The 26579-nt window shown below is 50.3% G+C and overlaps 1 protein-coding gene across 2 annotated transcripts; it reads left to right on the top strand.

Moving 5' to 3' along the window:
- The first annotated feature begins 1526 nt into the window (after window positions 1–1526).
- On the top strand, window positions 1527–25982 carry ROGDI (rogdi atypical leucine zipper). 2 transcript variants are annotated; one of them, XM_075899239.1, is made up of 11 exons: window positions 1528–1678; window positions 9285–9356; window positions 11407–11489; window positions 14029–14083; window positions 15029–15109; window positions 18892–18987; window positions 20516–20614; window positions 21139–21252; window positions 22205–22254; window positions 24150–24276; window positions 25038–25982. In XM_075899239.1, exons 1-11 carry the CDS (start codon window positions 1637–1639, stop codon window positions 25077–25079), a joined length of 861 nt encoding a protein of 286 aa, XP_075755354.1. In that variant the 5' UTR covers window positions 1528–1636; the 3' UTR covers window positions 25080–25982. The 2 variants fall into 2 exon arrangements, with proteins under 2 accessions (XP_075755355.1, XP_075755354.1); XM_075899240.1 differs by lacking the exons at window positions 24150–24276; window positions 25038–25982 and adding an exon at window positions 23897–24105 and having other exon boundaries at window positions 1527–1678.
- The last annotated feature ends 597 nt before the right edge of the window (window positions 25983–26579 follow it).

Raw genomic sequence — 26579 nt, 5'->3', positions numbered from 1 at the left:
CAGCATGGCTTGGGAGACTGATAAGGTGACAGCAGCCCCTTCCTTTCTGCATTATGGGTTTAAATCTGCCCAGGGTAAGTTGTAACCAGAAGCTGCTGTAGGATTGCTCTGGTGGTAGCCCTTGTTCACTTCTCTGGTTTAATGAATAAAACAGATGCTCTACGCCAGTTTTTCTCAACTATGGGTACATGCACTGCATCTGTTGCCACCCTGAGCTATCCTGTCCTTGGCCCTGTGCTTTGGGGGCCTTCACTGGGGCTGATGGGAGCCAGTGGGGCCCAGAGTGGCCTGGAGGATTATTTGGCGTGGCCTGGGGTGGGGCAGCAGCAGGAATCATCCCCTTCGCTCCACCCTCACTGCAGCAGTAGGTGCCCTAGAAGTGGAGTGACAGAGGCAGCAGCCTGCACCACTCCTCTGCTATTTTCCAGCTGGGTCGCTCCACTTCACCGTGGCAGCGAGAAGTAGAGCCCCCTGGCCTGACCCCAGCTGCGCTCTGCTCCGAGGTTAGCATGGCCCCTGCACAAGGATGACACACAAATTTGTGAAGTGTTCCATTCCCTGCAGACAGGGTGAAGCAGAGCACAGTGGGCTGATGGGTGGCTGAGTGGAGCGCATCAGGCTGCAGGGTTGCTCTAGCTTATACCACCATAGTGAGTGCAGGGTGGCGTCCTCACACCCAGTCCCCCTGTAATCTTTTGGCTTGCGTAAGTCAGTGGAGGGGGCTTTGGGGAAGGGGCTGGAGAGGTCATACATAGGAGGAGCCTGTGAGAAGGGATGTCGAGGTAGATTGGGGCAGGAGCAGGGAGTGTGTCTGGGCAGTGCTTGGCACAGGGATGGTCATGGGTACATGTAGTTCCGGAGGTATGCACAGTTCTTCTAAGGGTAGTTCCTCATCTAGAGATTTGCCTCGTTTCACAACAGCCGGCACAAACTACCATTGCATACAATGATTGTGCTGCTCTATATACTGTCCCTTGTTCACTGAAATGCAAGGCCAGTATTTATATTCCTATTTGCTTATTTTATAATTGTATGGTAAAAATGAGAGAAGGAAGCGGCCTTGTAGTCGTGTCTGTGCTGGGGCACTTCTGTCCTTTTGTCGGAGTTTGCAAGCAAGTCGTTTTTAAATGAGAGGACTCCTGGGGGGGGGGCAGACAAATCTGACTCCTGAAAGGGGCCCAGCGCCCGGGAAGGGTTGAGAGCCTCCTGTCCCCCGCACGCACCCCAGCTGCCCTGGCTGGGGAGCCTGAAGCAAGGACTTGGGCAGGCCCATTGCGAGCTGCCTGGTGGCTCAGCTGGGAGGGGCTCAGGCCCCGCCCCCTCCTTCGACGCCATTCAGTCTCAGGCCCCGCCCCCAACCCGGCTTGCGCAGCCTGTGACATTGCACATAGACTGTGATGTCACGCCGGGCCTTATGGCGTCACCCCGTCCCAGCAGCAACCTGGCCGCGTTGCTAGGCAGAGCAGAGGCCGGGCCGAGGTGGGAGGGGTTAGAGCGGGGCGGGGCCCGGGTGAGGGCCAGGAGCCAATCCAAAGCGGGCGGTGCCGACGCCTGACCAATCAGGAACGAGTGGGCGGTCACGAAGCGGAGCGGGCGGTCTCGCGACTCAGCTGAGGAGGCGGCGGAGCGCCGGGGGATGGCGGCCGCGATGGCGAGCGCGGCGGAGCGGACGGTGCTGGTGAGTCCGGCACCCCCGCGGGAGGGGCCCGCTGTCTCGGGCCTGCCCCTCCGGGTTCGACTCGGTCCCACTCTCCCCCTCCGTCCGGCCCGGAGAGAGGCGCTGCCAGCCGGGGGGGGCGGCGTTGCCCAGCAACGGAGGGCCTGCCTGCCGGCTGACTCAGCCTGTGTGCGTGCAGCCCCCCCCATCCCCGCCGGCGGCGTGAGCCCGGATGCTGCGGCGAGGGGGCGTCGCTCCTGGCCGGGGGGTCGCTGCGCTCTGCGCCCAGCCGGCAGCCGAGGGGCGTTTCCCGCCCCTTTCGGCCCTGGGGGTCCTCTGGCGGGCCTGGGGCCACGCCGGTCGGAGAAGCCGCTGCAGGCAGCCCTGCTGGCCAGTAACCCTAGGGACTGCCCGCTGCCCCGTGTCCTCCGCAGCTGGGAGCCGCTGTGCCCTTGAGGGCGGGCAGCCTTCTCGCTATTTCAGCCGTGGACTGTCTGTGCTCGCTGGCCCATCCTCGGTGGCATTTGCAGAGCCAGGTTCATAACTCGCAAGCATTTTACTCCCTGTGTCCTGGGGTCAGGATCACTGTTCTAATCCAGTTGTGGAATAAGTTTTCACACGCACAGAGGCGTGTGCACCACCAATAGAAACAAAACCTAGCCTGAGTGCGCTGCTAATCAGTTGGGTGGCAATTTGAATCTCTCCTGAGCCGCCACACAAGGACACGGCTTACAGGGAACACTGGTCAGGATTATAATTCACAGTCTGGAGGAGATTTTACAGATTCTATTACTGATGTTTTTAGCTATTTCTAAGGTACCCAGGAGGTCTTTGGCCTTCGATAGCTGAAACTAAACATGAGTACAAAGGAACATTTTTATGATCAATATAGGCAGGGGTTTGTCTATCAATAAGTTAATTAACAGATATGCCTGAAACCGTGTTCTAATTCAGATGCTATTGTAATCAATAGGTGGGTGGATTAGCAGTTAAAACAGCTCCAGGCTAAGGGCATGTCTACACTGCAAACTTCAGTGGACCTATGTTAGGTCATTTTACAGCCACCCCAGAAATTACTGGAGTGACTGATGTCTGCTGAACCTCTTCCTGTTGGTGGTGCTTTTCCTCACTAAGATGGCTTCCACCAACTGAAGAGGGGCGGTGTTAGAGGGCTGAGAGCCAGGGCTCAGTTCTGCATAGCTCACCTCCAGGAGCTCAGCTGCTCCCTGGGCTTCTCCCCTGCCCTCTAGGAATGGGGGCCAGCTGTCCAGGCTTCTTGCCTCCCCATTCCTCAGCAAGAGTTGGGGGTCAGTGAGGCTCTATCTCTCCAGCTTTCTTGGCAATTTCACAGCTGCAGCATGGATCCCTGAAATTGATGAGGTGGCCGATAGAAGTAATGCAGTGTCTGCACAGACATTGTGTCACCCTAAATACACCAACATAAGCCCAAGCCCTATCCCTATCCCTCTTGTGGAAATGGATTTACTATGTCTATGTGGTAGGGCACCTACATTAGCAGGTTAAGACCTGCAGGAATATCAACATGCCCTGCTCTCTCTAAGAATCCCAGCCATCCCAAGTCCCTCATCTCTTCTTCTCTGATCAGGCTTGTTTGGTTTAAATTCACTTCTATCAATCCTGAATCATAAATCCTCACATTAATTTTGATTAGGCGGGAGTCAGGTTCTGCAGCAGTCCCAGGAAACCCTCAAAAACTAGCACATGGGTTATATCAAAGCCAGAGAACTTTGGATGTGTAGTGGTGTCGTTTTTTATTTCTTGTGGTCTTGTGTAACATGTATGAAGTCATAATAGCTCGATACTGGAAGATCTCAATATCCAGGAATTCATGGAAGATTAGAACTTATGTGGATCCCATAAGTAGAGGACCCTGAATTACTTGAAAAACAAGATAAATACTAAAGCCTTTGTACATCCTGGTATTTTTCTCCCATCCCCTCCTGCCCATGCATTCTCCTTATTAAAGGGATGTACTATCACGGAAAGAGAAACTGGTTAATTATTAAAATTTCTGTGCTTTTCCGAGTTAACATGACCTTGGGCAGGGGTGTGTGTTGTGGTTTTAACTGTTTCAGAAAAAAGTCCAGGGTGCCCTCGGAAAATGAGCAAAACACTTACACAGCAGCAGTTTTAACATTGCACATGTCAGTCTGTGTCAATTGGTGTAAATTCTGATGGATGAGTAAATTACCCAAAATTCTTCATATTGAGATTTGAGCCTTCTAAACAAAGGTGCCTGTTCTGAGCTGTTGATTTTTAACAAGCTCATAAAAGTACTTATTCCAAATAGAGCTAAAATATGGTTCCAGGTTAAGTGACAAAATAACTAACCAACACTTGTGTGAATATAAATATGCCTCACCCTAGCCAAGAATCCCAACCATCCCAAATCCCTCAGCTGTTTGTAAACATCTGCAAAAACATAGCATGCCTTGAAAGTCAATACATTGTTTGATCTGGACTGAGCAACGAGGATGCGGACCAAGCCAGGCTGTGTAGCCAGAAAACGGAAGAAATTTAGATGTTTAAAAATGGTGTTCTTCATCATCAAGTGACTGCACATATGCATTCCACACTAGATACGCATGTGCCCTGAGCACAGTGGCCAGAAATTCTTCCCTTAGTGGTACCCTTTGATGCCTCACACTCTTTGCGGTGCTATAAAGCACCTGCACCCCTCAATTCCTTTTTACTGCCTCTGACGGTTACTGGAACTGCTCTCCTTGCATTTGTAAGATCTTTCAGTGGAAACTCTGTTTATTGTACGTAGTTTTAGTGGAGTTTAGTAAATTAGTTAGTTACAATCTTTACTGGGATTTATGTCCAATCTCCAGTACCAAGGGATGCCTCAGTCACCACACTTCAAACCTTGTGTCTCCTGCAACACGGCTGTGCCCCTGAGCTACTGGCACTCACTCTACTTGAAGCATCTGGGGAAAGTTCACAATTGGGACCATTTCTAGATCTGCAAGGACTTGCATAGAGGAGGATCAGGAAGCCAGGTGGAAGATCCTGCTCATGGAGGAAGCACTGAGACTCCACCTGAGCCAGGACAGGTGCCTCAGCATGGGAAAGGAGCTCTACTTACCTTACTGGAGTCCCAGCACCAGTCACCATCCTTAGTGCCTAGAAAAAGACATAAGAAAAGCCTGCCAAAAGGGGGTGATTTCTGGCACTGATGGCTGCCAGGCATGGAGATCAGAGTAGAATACAATCTAAACTGAAGCACTCCTCTGCTTCAATACTATAGAAGCTGACCCCATTGACTCCAGAACCTATGCAGGCACTGTTAGAGAGACTCACCCTCTTCTGAATTAGAGATTGGGTCTTACTCTTCCCGTCCTTGAAACTATTCTTGCTGCTCCTTTTCAGGTATTAACACCCTTCCATAGATCCAAGCACAAGGAGTTCCATCCAGGTGTTGGTCAGGAGGTCATTGGATTCAGGTTTCAAAAGGGCTCCTAATCAGTTTCCCTCCAGTTTCCAAGGCATATTCTAGGCACTTCTATTCCATTGTCTCAGAGACACTTAGGGCACCATCTTGCTGACCCAGTCTGGACTCTGATACCGAACTCAGAGACAGTTCAGTGGGATCCTGCTGATGTAGAAAGGGAAGAAGAACATGCACAACTGGTGCTGGCTGCCTCTTGCTCCTCAAGATGAGAATAGGCAATAGGACATGGATAGCTAGATGAGAACCTGTTCTGTTCATTCCCTCTGAAGCATCTGGCTTTGAACAGTGTCAGAAGACAGGACTCTGGGCTAGATGGACTATTGGTCTGACCCAGTGTGGCCATTCTTATGTTCACCTTTCCCAATTCCCCAGTGCTTGTTCCAGTATCACCATGGACCATTGGATGTTGAACACTGTAGAAGTAAGGTACGTACTCCAGTTTATTTAACCTTATCCCTCCTCAAGGATCCCTTTCACAGAGAAATTACAGTCCTAAGAGGTTCAATCTCTTTCAAGTGTGGAGCAGTAGAAGAAGATCTGCAGCATTTGAGAGGTTTTCTACTCCTGATATTTCCTAATCCTGAAGGCCAAGGGAGATCTCAGACATATGTCAACTCAACAGCTACCTCAAAAAGAACACAGTTCCCCATGGTCATCTTGGCATCCATTTTCTGGATCCCTGAGGCTAGTACTGTGCCCTCAATTTAAGAAATGCCTAATTTCCCGTACCAGTATACCGTGGACACAGAAGGTTTCTCAGTTTTATAGTCACTCTTTTAGTCACAGTACACTATTTTTGGACTGTCTGCAGCCCCCTTTTGTGGTGTTCACAAAATGGTTAGAGTGGCAGCTTTCTTGAGGAGACAGGAGGGCAAGGTATTCCATTATGTAGGTGACTGACAAGTTAAGGGCCAGTCCAGGGCTCAGGTAGTGTCCAACATTGGGCAGTTTCAGTTGATGTTTGAGGCCCTGATCAGTGCAGACAAGTGAACTCTTCCGGGTCCAGGGGGCCTACCTGCCAGAGGTACTATTCCAATCAATCCAATCCTTGGTAACATAATTCAGATACTGTACCATATCTGACAGGCTTTCCTGCCCCATGTCAGAAACTTGTCTGGTCTCACAGACAATGCGCTACATATGTTTTAGAACAGGAAGGAGGAGCTCAGAGAGAGTTTGAAAGGTCCTACTTGATCAGGGATGGGCAATAATTTTTGATGGGTGGGAGGTACTCCAAGATTTTGGTAAGTGGTTATGGGCTGCACTTTTCTATGGAGGGAGGTACGGGTCTGGGACGGAGGTTGGCTGCAGAAGGGAGCTCAGGGTAAGGACTGGGGTGCAGGAGAGGGTGTAGGATCTGGGAGGGAGTTTGGGTGCAGGAGGGGGTTGGGGTATAAGGGAGGATTCTGGCCTGGGGAAGAGGTGTAGGAGGGGGTGCAGGGTCTGAGAGGACGGTGGGGTGCCAGGGGCAGACTCTGGCTAGGAATTTGCCTCTGCTGCCAGCACAATTTCTTGGCAACCATTGGCCAGTTTTTGGCCAATAGAAGCTGAGAGATTTTGCTGTGGTCTGGGGGCAGCATGTGAAGCCTTCCCCTCCCAGCGCAGAGAGCCGCAGAGAGCAGCCAGCTGTTTTGAGTGATGCTGCTCTATGTCTCTGGAGTGGGTGGGTCTTGCCTGCACCTGTACTATATAGTAGAGAGCCCTCCACCTGGGCTGCTGCCTCTCAAAATGGAAGCAGTTCTCATTCTGGGCATTCCAGTCTCACCCATGTGCTGATCCAAAACATTTCAGATATTTATTGCACCCGAAGCAGCAAAGCTTAGCAGTTTTTTATCAAGGTTCACTTGGCAGCCAAATTAACTTTCCACCCTCCGGAGGTTAGCCAGTCTGTTTTTTTCAAATGACACGTCAGCCCTCAACAGCCTAGCAAGATTGTACTCTCAAGGTAGCCCATGTTCTACCTTAAGACCTGAACCTGGTCTTGCCAAGACATTGTTTTTGGACCACTGTTTGAGCTTTTATAAACATGCTCCTTATTAGGCTTTTCCTGGAAGGTAGTCCTAATTGCCATCACTTAAACCCAAAGGGCATCTGAACTCCATGCCTGCACATCAAAGCTCTGTACTCAGTCTTTAGAGGTAGTGTATATTCATATCTTTGCCCCAGTTTCCTCCTGAAAGTGCTATGAAATTGTGAAACCAGTGAGGCAATCTACCTACCTGTCTTTTATGTGAAACCTCATGCAAATAAGAATGAATGTCTTCACTCATGGATGTTAGATGGGTACTAAACAATTCTGGTGGACCACCAAGCTGTTTGTGGCTGTAACAGACAGGATGAAAGGTCTCCCAGTCTCTGAACAGATGGTTTTGTCCTTGTATTCACACTTGTTAAGATCTGGCAGGTGTTTTGCTACCAACTAATCTGACTGCTCCTTGCACAAGATCACAAGCATTCTCAGTAGCATTTTTGGCACAAAAGGTAAAGCAGCCATCAGTGCACACATCCTCCTCCCGTTACGCTATTTCTCAGGATTCAAGAGCTGATGCCAAACTTGATTGAGATGTGCTGCAGTCAGCATGTATATGAATGTCAACCCCTCTTCTTATTTAACTTCTTGGGAGTCCCCAAGAGTGGAATGCATGTGTACAATCACTCGAAAACACTTACAAATCTTATGTAACTATCGTTCTTCAAGCTGTTGTGTGTCCATTGCTCGACCCACCTACCAACCCCTCTACATTGGAGTTTCCAGAAAGAAGGAACTGAGGAGGAGGCACAGGTTGGCTGAGCATTTTATACTGGCACTAATGGTGTGCAACAGCATAGGGTCCTTGAACCTCCCCAACAGAACCAACGAGGGGAAAATATTTGGTGACTGCACAGGGCTCTCACACACCTGGGGTGGAACGGAAACATGCAACAGCTGTGAAAGGTTAGTAATGTGGTTTTTTTATAGCTGATGGAGAGAGGCGGTGAGGGGGCATCAAATAAAGGAGGGCAAGGCTAGGACAAAGATGTTGGTTATAACATTTGTTAAGCTGCCATATGTGCCTATTGAGTACGTAACATCTGGATGAGATTCCACTTCATACAATACCTGCTAACCACGAAGTACCAACATGAATCTCTTACCTTGAGCTACGTTGTAGCAGGAAATAGAGGGGTTTGATCCTTTTAGAGGATTCAGGTTTGGGAGTTTGCTAGACTGAAGGGGCTTGCAGCAAGTCAAACATGTCCTGGCTCTCCTCCAGAGAATTCCTGTTTGAGTACATCGTCATGGAGAAAGTCACATTGGTAGGACAGGTACAGTGGTTGGGCCACTGTACTAGACTGGGAGAGTCAGAAACCTGGCGTAGTTCCTGACTCTCAGCCACAGACTGCCTGTGGTGTCTGGGGCAAGACACTTCCATTTACCCTGTGCCACTGTTCCCATCTGAAAAATGGGGATTGTCCTTCGCTAATTCCCTGTGGGGAAAGTAACCCTGCCCCCGACGCATGCACACACATTGCCTTTGTTCTTCTGCCCATGGGTGTTTATATACTTTAAGTTTGCAGCTTCATATCAGGATCTGGTTTTCACGGGCTTTCTCCATAGCAGACTGGCTGAACTCAGTTGTGGTGTTGCCCTGTCAGATGTGGCTTGTTTATTACTGACTTTGTGTAAACAGTCTTGTCCCCTGTGCTGACTTGATTTCAAGTTCTTTCCTAGTTAAGCTGCTGCTGTTTGGTAAACTACGTGGATGAAGACAAATACAAGAACCAGGCTAGAAGAGCCTCAGAGTTTTCAAGGAGGCAGGATCTGTGCTTTGTTTCACCTGAAATTGATTCCTCCAGCAGCACAGGGCCACCTACCACCCTTATTGTTCATATAACGCTCTAAATAAACATTTGCTCAGTGGAGTCGAGGCAGGATATTTTGGATGGGGAAATAGGCAGCATGGAGAGGCAGAAAAAATAACCCCTTTGAACAATTCAGTGAAAACCTGCCTGCCTGTCCTCTTGTTACAGCTCCACCTTTGTGTATCAGTAAACTTGTTCTCCGTGGGGTATGTGCTGCTGTGCCACTGAACAAAATTAAGATCAAGCATTCTGTGAGAGCCCCCAGAGACCCTCATAGGTAATTCCTGTTTTGTCTTTCCATGGCTCTAGGAAGAAGAGTTTAAATGGCTTTTGCAAGAGGAGGTTCATGGTGTCCTGAGACAGCTGCAGGATATTCTGAAGGTAACGAGCTGGTTCCAGACATGTCTGGGGAATTTGCTTTTTCTGGTCTCTACTTGGTACTTTGTGAGCACAGTGCTGATGAAAGGTGCAGAGGTGACAGCCCTGGAGAACAAAGACTTTGCTTTATCCCCAGACCAGGTACAGCACAGGCAGCAGCAGGTCACGTGTCTCTATTGCTGTCCTGCCAGTTTGGCTTTGCTCTGACTTGGCGGATCCAGCTGGTGAGGAGAGTTCAGTCTCCATGTCCCACTCAGTCATGTCTCCGTGGGGAGAAGGGGCAGAGGCGCAGCGGGGAACTGGCGTCACTTCCACCTTTGAAACGTAGCAAGAGCAGGGTTCTTATTACGTTTCCCCTGGTGAGAGCTGTGGACTCAAGCAGTGCCCCGCTGGCCTCCCACCTTCCCATAGTTTTCAAATAGACCCTGCTTTTGAAATGTACAAGAGCTGGGGTGGGGGGAGTCCTCTGCTGGCGGCTCCCTGTGGCACTTTTGCCTTTGAAATGTAGCAAGAGCTGCCAGGGCTCTTGCTACATTTCAAAGACAGAGGCGCCCTTATCGACTGATCAAATAGTCGGTGCAAATTACATCAACTATTCAATTAGTTGATTCATCTAAATTTAACATCTTTATACGGAGGAGGGGGCCCTCAATATCTGAGTGCAGGGACTAGACACCAGCTGGCTAGGAGGAGCATGTTTTCCTAAGTAAGACATGCCGTGTTTATGAAGACTGCTTGCTTTTGTGCTGTGTAACTAGTCTGGTTGTTTCAGTGACAGCAGGGGTGGTTTCTCTGTGCACCTTGTATCTGAAGGCCAGGCAGATGCCATGCTGTTGGCAGGTCAGGATTTCCTGTAGCAGTGTGTGCTCCTCCTTGGTTATAGGGAACCTAGCATAACATTGATTCCTTTTGCTCCAAGAGAGCTCTTTCTGTGCTCCCAGTTAGTAGGGAGCAAACAGAACCTACCTGCATACACCACACTTATGGATAGTAAAGATTTTCAAGCATTCTCCACCTCTTACTCTCCTGTCAGTAGTGCAGCTAAGGCTAACAAAAGCAATTGTTTCATGTTAAATCAGCTCCTAATATCTGCACTGCCATGCTGTCTAATCCTTACTGTTCAACGCCTCATGGAAGGGTAGGAAACAGGCTGCTAGCTCTTCTCATGTCTGTCCTGCTTCAGGGCAACTGCACCTGTATTCCTCCCTCTGGTGCAGCTCGGGCACCTACTCTCTGGCTTCCAGCTCCCGAGCCATTACTTACCTCTCTCGGTTGGAGACCTGCCTCTCTTTCTATTGTCGGGGGATTTCCAGGCCAAACAGTTCCCTGTCTTCACTTTGTATTCCCCCCCAAAGAGAGTCTGCCTAAACAGGCCTGCTTGGGTCTCTTCAGAGACTGTAATTGCTACAGCCACAAGAGACCATGCAGCAGCTCCTAAGCAGGCCTGATTGTCTGTAAGGTAAAAGCACTGAGACAATAAAGACATTAAACCCTGCCTGCATGGTAATAAACTAACCAGAGATGAACTCCTCCCCAGCACTAACATGGACTCTGGCAGAAGCAGTCCTTTAAAACCCCACTCAAGGGGTTTTCTTGTGGTTTCAAGTTTGTCACCGCTTCAGCTCAGAATGTGCACACAATCTTCTGGGGCCCAGTCCTGTCCTCCCCCGAGAATTGGGGCCTTCCTTGGACCCAGGGGTCCTATGTGTCTATTTGGTTGGGAAGAAGGACCCGAACCTGTTTAAAACCATCCTGTTAATCCAAAACTTCTTTCTTGGTCTGGTGGTCCCTGGAGAATCCAGTTTGAACTAGTATATGTGTGCACCTCTCCATAGGGATGACTTCAAAAGGAATTACACTAGCAGCCCTCTTCTCTAAGAAGAGTTACACACAATACCACCTACACAATTGCAGTTGAATACAATAGACACCAAAGGTATCAAGCCTAATTTAATTTAGTTTAAATGTATTGAATTAATCCCATGAGGTTTGCCTAGGATATTGCAGAGTACTGTTGGCCTGTCAGTATCGGCTCCCCTTTGTTCTTGCGCAGGAGGCTTCTCACAGGTTTGCTTTGCCTGTCGGTGGCACAGAAGGACCAGTCAAACAGGAGAACTTCATTCTGGGCACTTCCAAGTAAGTGTTTGCAGAGGGGTTTGCTGCTACTAGAGATTGTGCTGTCGTCTATTTAAATCCACTCGTGTCCAGCAGACACACATGAGTTTTGCTCACCAAACGTGAGTGATGAGGTGTGAGTGAGTTCTAGGATGCTGGACGGTAATCCAGTTCCCTCCATGTGCACATTTGGTCTTGGGATCCTCCTTGTATAGCAAAGGAGGGGGAAGGACATGGAGAATTGAGCAGTTCACCTCTTGTTTACACAGATTCTCCTATTATTTCTATCTTCCATGTAATATCTGGAGACACTAGAAGACTTTCATGGTTGAGCATGTCCACCTTCTAGTGCCCCAGGTGCCTGGCTAGTAGAGTTCAGAATTTGGTCTCTCTTGGTACACAGTTTTGCCTCCTTTCCTACAATGCTGGTGACAATTTGACATTATTTGTCTCTCCTCACCTGCTGCTCTCCTAGCTTATTTTAATCATTTGTATATTACATCTTCCTTCCCTCCTCCATTTCATCTGCTTGGTTAGATAACATGGAGATCTGAACACAGTGGCATTTAGAAAAGCAGCAGTTCAAGGTTAAGAGAAGAGCCCCTATCAGACAGCTGTAGCTGTGCTCTGTAACTCCCACCTTAGCTGTGGGAGTAATACAGTACCACAGATGAGTGGTTGGGTCAATGAAATATTCAGAAATAATTTCATTATTTAAGCCTCTACTGATCCAGATTTCCAGTCCTTGAACAAAGGAGACTGTCGCTCTAGGGAAAACCTGATATTTTGCTATTTGGGTATAAAAAGCAGTTATCTAGTACTCTTTTAATCATTGTTTTATAAACTTCTAAAGAGTGAACCCTTGACTTTCCCATCTCATTGGCTTTCTGCCATTTTATCAAACATTGTGTTTGCTTGCAAAAATGCACATACCTGTCATTGTTTGCTTTATTTATATGCATTAGCATCTTTGGTAATGTGCAGGGCTTGACAAATAATACAATCTACTCGCCTGTGGCGAGTAGATTGTAACCCGGAAGAGCCGGGTTCAGGCGATCTGTGCATGTGCAGAACAATCTGCGGTTGCGCAGATCGCCGGACAGCGCAGCTGGCGAGCAGGGCTCGCTGCGGTTCGGCAAGCCCTAGTAATGTGTATATACAGAACGGAAAGTTCATTCCTTTCCATAAGAATTCCACTGAACAAAATTACCACAGGAATGTTTTAAGTAAAACTAGACGCTTCCCGGCAGACTGAAGTAATTTTGAAATGGATCCCGTCATGCTTTACCAATTGCCTGTTTGATTCTGTAGTGGAATCACCACGTGGTTTTCCTGGCTGTATTTTGATTCACTGCAGGGGTAGGTGTGGATCAGTTCTCAGCATGTTCAAAGTGTGAATAAAGAGGAGTCTCGGACTAGTGCTTATAGCTGGGGACCTGGAGTCAGGGACCTGATGTCTGTGCTTGGCTTAACTGCTGTCTTGCTGTTTGTGACCTCTGTCTGGCAGGTCCCTTTTAACCTCTGTGTCTTGGTGTCCCTAAATGTAATGTAGGAATAAAATCTACTCACCTCACGAAGCAGTTAGAGATCTGGATGAGAGGTGCTATACAAGTGCAGTTAGTATTAAACTGCATCTGAAATAGTCACAGTTTCTGAGCTTCCAGTCCAGCTCTGCTTCTGTGGAGTTGCACAGTAGACCATGAAACATGCTTCCAAGAAAGTTCTCTGAGCAGTTGTGGAGTAACAGATTCTGGTATTTCAAGAGGAAAATCTGTGGGTATTTATAGTGTGTGCAGAGATTGCCTCTGTCCATTCCTCCAGATGCTTGCTTGCTTCTGTGAACTAACATGTCCATCTACTGAGCAGGTTTGTCTCTCCAGAGACAGGTCTCTGTCAGATGCTGGGGTTTCATTGAACTCTTGGTGTCACTTTAAATGAGCTGGGATCATAAAGTGGAGTCCCTAAAGCCCAGAGACGTTAGTCTCCCATCATTGTTTCATATAAACATAGCAAGATTGGTGAGAAGGTGGGACCTTTGAAGAAGGTGACCAATTACCCGCTCCTCTTCAGCTTCCACTATGGCACAAGCAGACACAATGTCAGATTATAATCTAGTTTGTTTTTTGTTTCTGGGCCATTAGTGTAAAAATTCAGATGTTTAAGCAGAAGTGTTTAATGTTTCTACGGTGAACAGTGTGGATTGTTAATACAGGGAGGAAACTAGTTGAGGATAGGGCCTTGTAGCTTTAAGCAGGTCACTCGCACAAGAGAGCAGCTCTCAAGCAGTATGATAGTTGCAGGTGGGAGATGTGATCTAAGAATAGGTGATAAAAATGCATCTCCCCAGCTGAGCTGTCCACAGGACACACGAGGACCAGCCTTGGAGAGCTCCTATGTGCCCATCTGAGAGTGGGGAAAGCCCTTGTTGCCCTCTGCTGTGTTGTATTTTTGGGTGGAAAGGGTAGAGGCTGGTCTCCCTTTCTAGCTGGGGGTGGGGTTGGCTGCTTCTGTACCTGTCTTAGTAGCCTGCCTCACTGTCTGGCCTGGTTTGTCATTCCAGCGCGGACCAAGTGAAAGGAGTGCTGATGCTGCAGGGAGATGCCCTGTGCCAGGCTGTAAGTACCAATCCACACCTGCATTTCATGCTAGCACAGGGGCTGAGCGAGTGGTGGATCGGGGTGGGGTGTATTCCTTGCCTTTCTTCCCCTGCCAGACCTTGTTCCTCCACATGTCATCAAGCGGTGAGATGTGTCCAGCCCCAGTCAGCTTGAGCTGCCCTCTCTGCAGGTGCTTGGTTGGTTGCTTTCTGTGATGGTGCCTTGGTACCACAGTGACTGCATCTCGCCAGAGGCGCTGGTGACAACTGAACACAACTGGGCAACTGACTGAAGATGCATCCCAGTGTGTGGCTCAGAGCAGTTCTTGCATAGCTGACTTGCTGCTGGGACACATGATGCCAGGGGTTGAAATCTGAATCTGGGGAAACCAGTGTGCAGGGTTGAGGAGGAGGAGGATTTTTGTTCTTATAGTGCGTGCTGTCTTGCTGGGATATGTTCTCCCCCAGCAAGGAGGCGGCACTTTGGTTTGCTGCAGTCCAGTCTGAATCTGAGCAGTGTATACTCTTAGATCTGGTTAACTCAGCCTTGCAAAATTGCTCACCTGCGGCAATGCCGTACTTATGATGCCCACATGAAATATCATGTTTGCAGCATAATAAACGGATGGTAGGTAGACAGAGGGCCATGACAGACTCTTCTTAGCTGATGGGCTCCTTGCTTAAGTTTCCCTTTACCTCTACCACCAGACTTTCCTCCACAAGTCCTGAAATGAACCGGGAGGCTCGTCTCTGGGCCCCGTCCAGTAAAGGCCTGTCGTTTACAGCTTGTGTTTGCCTCCTGTCGAATAAGAGTGAGGCAAAAAACTGGCTCAGCCAGGACTGCTCAAAATATCCCAACTCATCAGTGTCGAGGGGGTTATTAGCAGCACTTTCTGCTCCGAGGGTACCTGCTGTGAGTTTTGTGGGGGAGCTCCTCTCATCTCTGCCCCTCTCTCTCCTAAAGGACATTAATTTGAAAATGCCCAGAACCAATCAGCTCCTGCACTTCACGTTCCGCGAAGACAAGCAGTGGAAATTGCAGCAGGTATGGTTATCACGAGTCTGCCCCCTGTGTTGAGCATGTGCCCTCCCTGCAGCCTGCATAGCCCTGCCTCCTCTAAGAGGAAAGTAAGGGCTGATCTTTGTTGGGGTTCTCCAGACCCCAGGATCCACCTTCCTGTGTGGGTTGGGGAGTCATGGGAGGCAGAGGTGTGAACTGGTTGGCATTGGGGCTTTAGAAGAAAAAGGGGTGGGTGCTACTTGCTCCTGGGACATCAGTGAGCCAAAAGCTCTCTGTCTCTGGGTTGGATGTTCAGATCACCAAGGCTCTCGTTGTCTTTCCGAATGCCTGCTGACTCCTGACGGGCTGAACAGAGAATAGTTCACCTGGGACTGAGCTGGCTCTGAGTTCCCTTCTGTCCTTGGGCGGCTTGAATTTCTTATGTGCAATATCAGGATTGAGGTAATGTGTGGATGTGCACCACCAATACAAACAGAAAACATTTTTTATACATATAATTTTATCAGTCCATATATGTGGAAGAAAATCTATTAAAACAAGGGATATTTAACAAGTAGCAATGCTTATGATATTTAATATGAAATTTAAAAAAAAACCACTACCCTTGGAGTACATGTATCATCATCCTTTTTAACAACTCAAGCTATTAAACACACCAAAATACATATAATCCACACATAGCTCAGCTTTAATATGCTAAACAAATCTATGAGTTGGCTAGAAATGGTATTTGCAAGAAGAGCATGACTAATACAATATTTACTGATATTGGAAAGGAGAGTAAATGGCATTCACTAAGGCTTATACAGTTTTTCTGGGGAATGTTTAGGACCTATGCTGTAAAAACAGAGAAAAGTTCTCCTGGTTTGAAACTTTCACCTTTTGTGTGTCACCAACTCAGAAGCCCCAGAACAAATTAACACAGACTTCAGGGTTTGTAGACAGATGCATGTTTCAAAGAGCATGCAAATAAGGTTTCATCCTACAAAACAACTAGCATCACACTAGTGTTTGCTACTTCTGATGCCTAAGAGCCAGAACTGTACCACATAGCAAAGATCTGGCTTTAATGCCATGTATTAATTAGTAACACAGGATTTTTAAAAAATCATTAAACTCAGAGTTTTAGATCTCAGCAACACTCCAAAAAACTTCTGTTAAAAGAATCTTTTTCTTTCTTACCTTAAGCTATTAACACATGTGAAATGTAATCATGCAGATGTCCTGGCTCACCCCCTCTCCCCATGCTTGCCCCCGCCCCCAACCCAGCCAGCCAGAGAGGACTGCAGCAAGTGAGTCAGGAGGACACCCCAAACAAACTGCCCCCTGTCTCCACCTCACTGCACAGATGTCAGTACCCACCCATCCCCCTTTCCCCCACCTACCCCTGTGCAATCTGCTTGTGAAACTCCAGTGCCCAGTCTCCACCATTGCTCTGAAGTTTAAAAACCGACTCGGGGGTTCTCTGTTAACTAGGTCCTTGTACATTTTTCTTAGATTTTTTATAAGCATATTTGGACTTTGGTGCTTTGTTGACCATGTCAATCTGCTGTAGACTGAGAGCTCTAATTTACTGGCACTTCAAACACGCTCACTAATTGCCACGTTTAGGCTCCGTGGTAGGTGACTCAAGCCCTAGTTGAGCTGGGCTTTGGATCGCTGGAGCTAATGGCTGTGTTGAGTTGTTTTGTGCTTTGCAAACAAGGGAACTTTGTGATGCACTCAGTAGGGCTGCCTATATATAGTGACTCTCTTGTATTGCTGCTCTGTTGATATTCTTCCACCGTCTCTTAAGCACAGCGCCTGCTTTATTTCCTTTGGAAAGGACTTGATCTCTTAATGTTGTTTAGAGAAGGAATGTGAAAGCCTAAAGGAGGCAAAATCATAGTATTTAACGAGATTATAGGGAGGATGTTGGCCTGTTTCCATCAGAACGAGCCTCCCATAGTGAAATAGCATCCACCTCTTCCATGAGGGAGTGGGCCCTGCCAACGTAGGAAGGGCTGTGAGTCTGTATGGAAGGGATCCGGGGCAGAAGCTGTTGGGGAACGGGAAGGGCAGGGAAAGGGCTGGGAAGCTGGTGGGAAAGTGGAACAGAGAAGGGAAGCAGGCTGGGAGAAGAGGCAGGGATGCGTGGAGCCCTTGCATTGACAAAGGTGATGGGGCGTGTCACTGCCAAGCCTAGTGGCATAAGCTGCTCTCACGTCTCCTGTCCCTGGCAGTGGGATCTGGAGGGCAGAGTCCCGGGATGCCATGTCCGAGTGCCCGCAGTCTTGGAGCTGCCTGCTGTGTGCTGTGCAGCATAACGGTTTTGCACAGAACGTTTTCCTCCATCATGGATGCCCTCCTCGGAGTCACAGGACTTGGGCGCCGGGGGAGCAAGTGCTAGTCATACAAGGGCTTTTCTTGTGAATCGCCCAGGGCCTGCACTAGGGAAGCACTCGGGAGGGCTGGGCCAGGATTTTGGGGGAGAAAGGAAGCTTCAGACATGAACAAAGTCCAAAGCCTGTTTCACTCTTGCATTTGCAACTGACACCTAGAATGTGTCTGACAATGTTCCCGACACGGGTCCTGCTCTGCGCTCAGAAGGTGCTTTTCTGCTCACACCGACTGCCTCTCCTGGTGGCTTGTGCCGGCCCCCTTATTAAGGCCTTCCTCGCCACCTGTCCCAGCTCCCACACCAGTCTCTGGTGCTGAGGGGCCTAGTGGGCCTCCCCTCCCCGCTCGGAGTTGCTCCTCTGCTCTATTCCCCATGCCAGCAAACCCTTACTTTGGTTGCTTTTCCTCACTCGTTATGGGGCCGTTCAGGCAGGATTGCTCTGTTAACTGATCATATGCTTGGCTCACAGGGGCTCATGCTAGATGTGCCTCAGGTCTGTGCTCCTTGGCGGCTGGTAACATGGGCAAGGGAAGGCATTGCCTTCCCAAAACTGCTTATACTCCCCGACTGCCTGGGAGCGCTGGGACTGGGAGCCCTGCGGCTGGACAGGAAGAATTGGGCTACAGGCCTAGGGTTGGGCGGGGCTGGGCTCCTGGGTGGGGAGGTTGGTGAAGGGGTGGGGTCCTGGGCAGAAGGAGCGGGGCTGGGGCTTGCTTTCCATAGCCGGGCCTTCACCCGCCACCCACGTTTGTTCTGTCAAAGGTTGCTCAACAGGAAGGTCCCAGCGGTGTGCCCTGCGTCCCAGTGTTACAGCTGCTCCTCTAGGCTGTTGATAACCCTCTATTCCAGTGAACCTGTTAAATATGAGCCTTAAAGTTAGGAATCCAGTGCTTCCTGCTCTCTCAAAGTATTTCAGTGGCATATTGGTTTGTGCTCTAAGGCAGTGGTTCTTCAGAGCAGCCACTGCACTCAGCTGGAGATGAGCAGAGTAACCAGAATGCGCTCTGAATGCCCTGTGTCCTGGACAAGGGGAGTGCCTCGCTAGATAGCAGTGTGCCACTTGGGTTTCTGGCCGGGCTGCGCACAAGTTCTGCCTGCCAGCCGTCATGGCTTCCCCACAACAACAGTGATGGTTTGGTCCAGGATGTAAAGTGGCCGGCCCAGATTTCAACCAGTTGTTTCTTAAAATGCCCTGTCTGGTAGACCAGTAATGTTATGGTCTGGCAGGCAGAGGTACCAGCTTGCTTTCATGGCAAGTGCTGAGTACCCAGGAGCAAATGCCTTCAGTAGTATGGGACTGTCCACATTTCCTCAGGTGTCTGTGCAGTGGTAAGGGAGCGATCCAAGGAGACAACAGGGATAGTCTACTTTGTAGCATTACTTCAAAGGGGGCTGGTTTGACCAAGCGGCATTTGTACCTTTGCAGATCCAGGATGCTAGAAACCACGTTAACCAGGCAATTTACCTGCTCACGAACCGAGATGTAAACTACCAGTTCAGAACGGGCTCAGAGGTCCTGAAGGTGAGCAGAATGGTCGCTGGGGGGTGGCAGACTCTCAGTTCCACGTCTCTCCCCTCTTTTCCATGCAGCTGTGCTGTCTCGGGGTGGTTTTGTACTGAGCTGAAAGCTCGGTAGAGACTGGTCACACAAGGAGTCTTTGGTAGAACAGGGATTTGAACCCAGGACCTAGGCTAGTGTCTGAGCCACTGGCGAAGCTGGCTGTAACTTCTCACCAGTCCAATGTGAGCGAGAACACCCTGTTGCGTTTTTTTCTTGGGCAAACAGGAAAAGATCAGCAAATAAGACCACCACAGCTTTTCCTCCCTCTGGGGTGAGGGGAAGAGATGACCCATAGTTCAGAGTGCCTTAATAGTCTAGTAATTCTGAGCTCCGTAGAAGACAAACACAGCTCTCCCAGAATGCTGGCTTGTGCCCATCAGAGCAAATAAGCAGCATTTTTCTCTTTAAGATATAAGCTTCCAACGATTTTTCACTGTCTTTAGATCCCTCTGTGACTGTCAGCACGGAAAATCTTTACACTGTGTTCTCTGCTGTTTCTTACGCAAGGCACAGCAGGCATTTTATTTACCAGGAGTTGGAGGGGGCTTAGCTGGAAGGGGGATAAAATGGGGTGGCAGGGCACACAGGCTGACGCTTCTGAAAGCACTCTTGTCCTTTCTCCGGAAGGCTGCGTGACAGTGGTACAGCTTCCCCAGCCGGTCTACGCTCCACGACAGCCATTTTCTTTCCCAGTCAGGTCCCTGAATTCCCGCTCCTCTTCTCTTAGAGATACAGTCTCTCTCCCTGCCCAGCTTGAGCAGGTTCATGTTGTTTCTAACCCTGTTGTGAAGGAGAGTGCAGATTTAGCGTGGAGGTTTCACAATGGGATCACGTAGGTTGTGGGAGGAGAGAACCAGGGAGGAAGGTGACACAGATGCAACAACCCTCTGTTGTTCAGAAGGGTTTGCAGAGCAAACTGTAATGCTTGGTCTCATAAGGATGCAGAGAGAGGCCTGTGGCATGAATGATTCTCTTTAAACCAAGCTCCTTTGTTAGGATTCAGAGCAGCAGAATATCCCAGAACTCCAAGCTCTTGCAATGGCAGATCCTGTCAAAAAGCAGATACTCTTACATGAAACGTCAGCGCTTCCTGGACCGGAAACGTCTCCTGGGGACAGTGAGTCGTTGACAGAGCCTTGGAGTGATGCCAGTGAGGCTGATGTGGCGTTGCTGGGAACATCAGCAGGGAGATGCAGTTGACAGAACACGCCTCCCTGTGGATAACGTGGCCAAATAGTGGGATTCTGCCCAGGCTTGGGCCAAAGCAGGCTTTGTTTTCTGGGTGCTTGAGTGAGAGCTGCTCGCTTTGTTTGAGCCTCGCCGGGGGAGGTACATGCATGCATGTAGAGTTGGCTCCCTAGCTTAAATCAGTCCAACTCCTTGATGCAGTTTTCCCTGTAACCACTCATGCGTGTTACCCTGGCTCGTCTGCTCACCCTCCAAAGCTGCATCAGGGCCTACAAGCGGGAATCTGTGTGTTCTTTCCTAGCTGATGGATGCGGTGATGTTACAGCTGACACGCGCTCGCAACCGGCTCACTACTCCGGCCACCTTGACGCTGCCGGAAATTGCCTCCAGCGGCCTTACGGTAACCGTATATCAATCTTGGCCTGTACTGCCCCTGCCTCTCCTCATTCACGAGTGAGGGCCCTCCCGGTTGGATTCTGATTTACCCTGGTTGTACACCATGAAAGAGAATCCCCTTCTGATTCTTGTATAACTTCCATGACATGCAAGCAGATGTGCATCCTGTGCTCAGCATTGGTGGTGGGTCTGTCTTTGTTGAGGGGAGCAGCGGCCCCGAAGCTCTTGGCCTTGTAAATTGGGCTTCTCCAGAGCAAGCCTCATGGACTCCAAGGAGAGAGAAACTGTGGAGCCTAACCCCTGTCTCCTCACATACTCCCCTAGTGTTGCAAGAAGAGAGGTAGCTGTCATGTATGGCCACGTCCCTGTTCCAGGCCCTCTGCAAAACGTTGCTTTTCTCCATTGCCTAAAGTTGTTAATGTCGCTCTGCCTCTCATTTATATTCTAGAAGAGAGTCCACAAGATCCCCCCTGGCTTAGAAACCCAGGGCATATCACTCACACAGAGATCTTTTGCATTTCCCCACAGAAAATGTTCACCCCTTCTCTGCCCTCCGACATCCTTGTGAATTTCTACGTCAACCTGAATAAGTTGTGTTTGACCGTCTATCAGCTCCACGCACTGCAGCCCAATTCCACCAAGGTAGTCTCCTTTCTTCACCTTTCCCAGTCGGGTGAAGTGGGCTGGAAATCGGAGAGCTTAGTTCCCTGGAGGATGCTAACACCTCATCACGTGATGTGGTGATATCTCCAGAGCAGGGGATGAGCGTGTTTAGCGTTGAGTACCTGGATTTAGGTCAGGATACTGCCAGAACACCAGGTCCTTTTGGAAGCATAAACCTACCTTCGGGTAGGATGATTTAGCAGAGCTGGAGCTATTTGAGTGAAGCCTAGAGGGAGTCATCACTAAATTTACCCACATGATATTTGATTTTCAATATATATATATTTGGGTCGATTCCTTTATCGTCTTAGAGACACAGTCAAGTTAATCAATATTTTTTTAAAATAAAAATCCTTCTCTGTGTTGCAAATACATTTTTGATTATTTAAACTAAAGGAATTTTCAGGCGTTCATTTTGTTTTCACTTGGCCACTTCTTGCATTTGTCAGCTTGGACAGTGAAAATAAGGCTAACCCATTTCATTTGGTTACTGCCCGTTCCTAGTGAGTTTCACTCTCTGGCTCTCAGCAGTGCCATGGTTTGGGATGCAAACCTGCATGGTGATGGATTTTGTTTCTGAAAATTAAAAAAATATTTCTGGGACTCTTTCTCTGGATCTTCAGTGTGAGCTGGTTTAGGAAAATTTAAACTGGGCCAAACTGGGCTCCAGAAGCTTTGTGTCCTCTTAAGGGGCAGGGTGGAACTAAATGTACAGATTCTCTGGCCCTGCCTTTTGGCCATTGCGCTCTCTCATATGCATGCACCAGCCCATGTTTCTTGATATCAAACCACTGGCTCACTGTATATAGCAGTAAACACGAGGGTTAGCTTCCACTTTGTCAGTATAGCCTGACAAATCATTTGGTCCTTTTCCCCCCCTTTTATATCTGAATTCAAGTGACTTAATTTCTCTCTTGCATCCTTCGTGTAGAACTTCAGACCTGCTGGAGGATCCATTCTGCATAACCCTGGGGCTATGTTGTAAGTACTGTCTCCTGAAGGGTAATATAGCATGTAGGAGCAGGTGCATCCCACACGGACGAGGGAGGACTGACTCCCAGTCCTTGGCAGTAGCCCTTCTTATGAATAGCTTTGCACTTTTGGCCAAGGGCAGCATCTGGTAGGCCAGGTCTGTGCTACAGACTTAGGTTGGTTTAACAACGTCACTCAGGTCCACACCCCCAAGAGACACTGTGATACTGACCTAACCCCAGAGTAGACAGCGCTATATTGATGGAGGGCTTCTCCTGTTGACCTAGTGACTGTCTCACAGGGAGGGGTGTACCTACACTCATGGGAGGAGCTCTCCTTTCTGTGTAGGTAACATCTTCACCAAAGCCATGGCCACACTAGCACATCATCAAGGCTTTTGTTGCTCAGGGTTGTGGGAAAACCAGCCTCCAAGTGACAAAAGTTTTGCCGGTGTCCGCGCTCATGTGCACAGGAGAGCTGCTGTCCCGCCGACGTAGCTAGTGCCGCTCATTGAGGGGGTTTATGTCAACAGGAGAACCCAATGTGGCTACATAAGACTCATACAACGGCACAGCTGTACTGAAACAGCTGTGCCGCCGTCAGCTTGTAAGTGCAGACCTGACCTAAGTGCTACAGCTGCAGAGCTGTCAGGGTAGACAAGCCCTTAGGTGGGACAGCTCCAGTGAGCCAGTGGTGGGCTGCACCTGCCGGGTGAGCACCGGCGCAATGATCAGCGTGTCTGGCAGGTGTCTGGTGTAACCTTGTGCTTGTGACAGAAATCCTGGTGGCTTCTTTCATGCAAGGTGGGGGCAGTGTGGACAAGTTCTAAGTGATTCATATGGACAGGGCTGCCCCAGACCCCGCCCCCTCCCCTGAGAGATGCAACCCAAGGGATTAGCACCGGACGGCAGCAGGGGTCATACCGCTGTGTGCAGGAGGAGCTGCAGAAAGCAGGACAACCCAGCAGCCAGCTCTGCTCCACTGTCCATCTTCCCCCCCCCCCGGGTTGTGCCGCTTCACCGTGGTGCTACCCGGCGCTGTGCCGTGCCGTGCCGCTCCCCTGAGTCCTGCAGTGCTGAGGCTGCCCTGGGTGCCGCGGGCTAATCTCGATATTGGGCACCGCCCCGTCCATTGGATGGGGGTGCGGCCGTTCCAAACCGCCTATGGACGGGATGGCCCCGCATGCTGATTCGCCACACCTGGTAGCGGCAGCAGTGTCACTGAAACCAACCTAGGAAGCCAGTGGTGCACCGAGTTAAACGTGTCCACTTCTCCATTCCGAGGTCTGGGTTCAACTGAATTTGACTCCAGGTAAAATGGAGTTCAGTGGCTAATGGCTGAAGCCTGGCGACCGGAGCAGCCATTCAGTCTGCCGTCCCTGTTGCTTAATCTAGGCGGAAGTGTGGGGGAAGGTGCTTCTCAGAGCTGAGGAGAAGAACCTGTAGAGCGGGGGAGGGGCGGACCTCAGGCCCCAGCTTGCCTGGATCTAGCCTCTGAGCTCATGGAGGGTCTCCCCCAGCATCCTCCATTTCCTCCATCCTCCCCACGGCTTTTTTCTGTGGATCAGCAGCCCCCAACCCAAAAAAGATCCCCCCCCCCCCCCGCTGTATAGCACGTGTGCACTAACTAGCACTCTTCCTTGCTCTCACAGGCACTACACACACCTGTCCCTTACAGTCCAGTAGGAAAGCAAAATCCCACCCCGCACCCATTGTCTGCCCTTGAGCTGGGCTCCGCTCCTCTCATTTCAAGACCAGATTAATCTCAGCAGGTTGGTTACTGGCTCGGTTTCCCGTTTAGTGCGAGATCAGCAGTGACCCCCACTTAGCTCCAGTTTAACCCCTGGATTCATCAGAGTGCCCAGAGCCCCGGGCGTGAGCAGCTGTGGTGTGCTTTCTTGGCAGTGAGTTTGGCAGCCAACGATACGAAGTCAGCCATGTCCATAAAGTGGAGTGTGTGGTCCCCTGGCTAAACGACGCCCTGGTCTTCTTCACGGTCTCGCTACAGCTCTGCCAGCAGCTGAAGGACAAGGTAGGCACGTGGCCAGGCCGCTCGCCTGCTCTGAGAGGGTTTCGGACCAATTCACCGAGGCGCTCCCCTGGCGGGGCTCTGCTCGGCCCAGAAATCGGTCTGGGGCACGACGTAACGTGCTCCTTGTAGTGAGGGCACAGGATGTTCCGGGAAGAAAACGGTTGCTATGGAGCTGACAAGTGGAAGGTGCGACACAGCAGGCGGCTCGCTACAGGTCTGAGTCGCTGGGCGATAGCACAGAGCTGTGCCAGGGCGCTGGCAGCGGCTGCAGAGCGAGCCTGTGAGAATCCAGCAGCCTGGTAGGTTTGCAAGGTCGGCAGGGTGGCTTGCACCTGTAGAGAACCTGATGAGCAGTGCGCTCATCGGCTGACTGCCAGGGAGAGAGCCAACAGGAGGTGCTCCCTTTAGCTGCTGCTGTGTGTGGTACTTGGAGCACAGGGAGAAAACAATAATAAAGACACGTGGCCAAGGTCCCCTGGTGAATTGTGCGTGCTGTGCAATTCATCGGGCGGGTTTCCCAGCCAGGGTCTGTGGGAGCAAACGGGGGAGACGAGGAACTAGTCCTGTTTCAGAAGGGGTATGTTCCTGGGCTAAGCAGTGGGGCAGGATCCTGGCCTCTCCGCTCCAGAGCCGCTTCAGGGTGAGGTGGGGTGAGGGGGAAGCCGCCGCTTTAACAGAAAGCAGCAGCTTTACCGTAAGGTTGAGATTTAACAAGGATCGAGGGAACCCCAGAGCCTAACGGGCTATCCCTTGTTTTCCAGATCTCTGTCTTCTCCAGCTACTGGAACTACAGGCCATACTAATCCTCCCTGGAGGGTGCGACCCTACACGGCCCCAAGCACTACTGCCCTGCTCCTCTCGGAGGAGACCGCTGTGAGCCAGCCTGCGAGGCGTGCCAGGTCGCACCTGCCTGTGTCCTGCCATGCAACAGGCTCAGTGCTCGCCAGAGATGTCACCCGTGGGAGCTGCTTTGCTTCAGACCTCAGGGTTCACCACATGGCAGCACCGCCAGGGCCCCAGCAGTGCCGTGCCGTGGATGGTGAGCTTGCTCCTGTCTGCGTATTAACGTTAGAATGTTACTCTGCACCTTTGGAGCCCCTGGTGAGTTACGTGGACCAGGCCCGAGGGGCAGACCATGAGCCAGGAAAGCTAATGTAATTTGCACATAGCCTAGGGATTGCTGGGCCAGGAGCAGGGCTGGGGCACAACAGACAAACACTAACTGGGCAGGCTGAGTGCTTGTCCATGTGCAGCACGACATGGATCTAGCATGGTCCAGCAGGGTTTCTGACCGGCCCCAAGACTCATCCCTTCCTGTCTCAGACCCTCCCCGGCACCTGTCCAGCTGTTTCCTGGAATTTGTTTTGGGATGTTCTTGTTTGCAGCTGTTACTTCTTCTCCCTGGCACCAATGTGACTGTGGATTTCTCCTTGTTTGAGCCCCAGGTGAGCCGGGCATTTCTGTCTGTTCAAACATAGCTTCTGCTCACCATTTGCACATAACCCTCTCCCTGGCGGAGCCTCTGTGCCAGGTCTTCCGTCGTACAGTCTCTGCAATGTGCCTCATGGCGATGCTAAACGCAGATCTGTGAACACGATCATGTTGTTCCTGTAGAAGGATGGTGGTTTGCTGCCTGTACCTTATTGATGCTACAATGTCTGAATCACCCCTGTAACCAGTTGTGAAATAAAGTCCCTCAGATCAAGCGCGGTGCTGTGGCTGCTCAGTGCTAGGATGTGCTGAGAACTAGGAACGTCACCGGTGACTTACTAAGTCTGGATTACAGCGTGGCAGGGAAGGGGGCAGAGCGATGGCTAAGGGGCAGCTCGGGCAGACCTGTGGGGTGACGTGCAGGAGGAAAGGAGCAGGAATTGGGAGGGGGATAGATCCGGGCAGGTGCTGGCGGTTCGGGATGAGGAAGGTAACTCGAGACCCTGCCCATACTTAGTTGCAAGTCGAATGCTGCAGTGCAGCGTCGCTCTCTCCAGCCAGGACCTAAGAGCCCGCCAGGGCCATGCTGTAACCTACCCGCCCTGGACCATGGCAACATGCGGGGTTAGCTTTGGATGCCGGGAGTGGCTGGTACTGAGGCGATGGGGTGGGGCCGGGCAGGGCTTGCTGATGGGGAGGGGGAGGACTTCCTTCCCTCGTGCCCCCTTTGTCAAGCTGAGAGCAGTCCCTCTCCTCGTGCATTGGCTGAGGCCTCCTCCAGCGTGCAGCCTTTGCTCAGAGCCAGGACGCAGGGGTGTCCGCCCTCGTGTGCTGAGAGTGGCTGTGTAGCTCTCTGCTTCCTTTGCCCTGCA

This window comes from Pelodiscus sinensis, chromosome 16 (genome assembly GCF_049634645.1).
Source record: "Pelodiscus sinensis isolate JC-2024 chromosome 16, ASM4963464v1, whole genome shotgun sequence".
NCBI lineage: Eukaryota > Metazoa > Chordata > Testudines > Trionychidae > Pelodiscus > Pelodiscus sinensis.
Note: the sequence above shows the minus strand (reverse complement) of the source record. Positions and strands in the feature narration are given on the sequence as shown.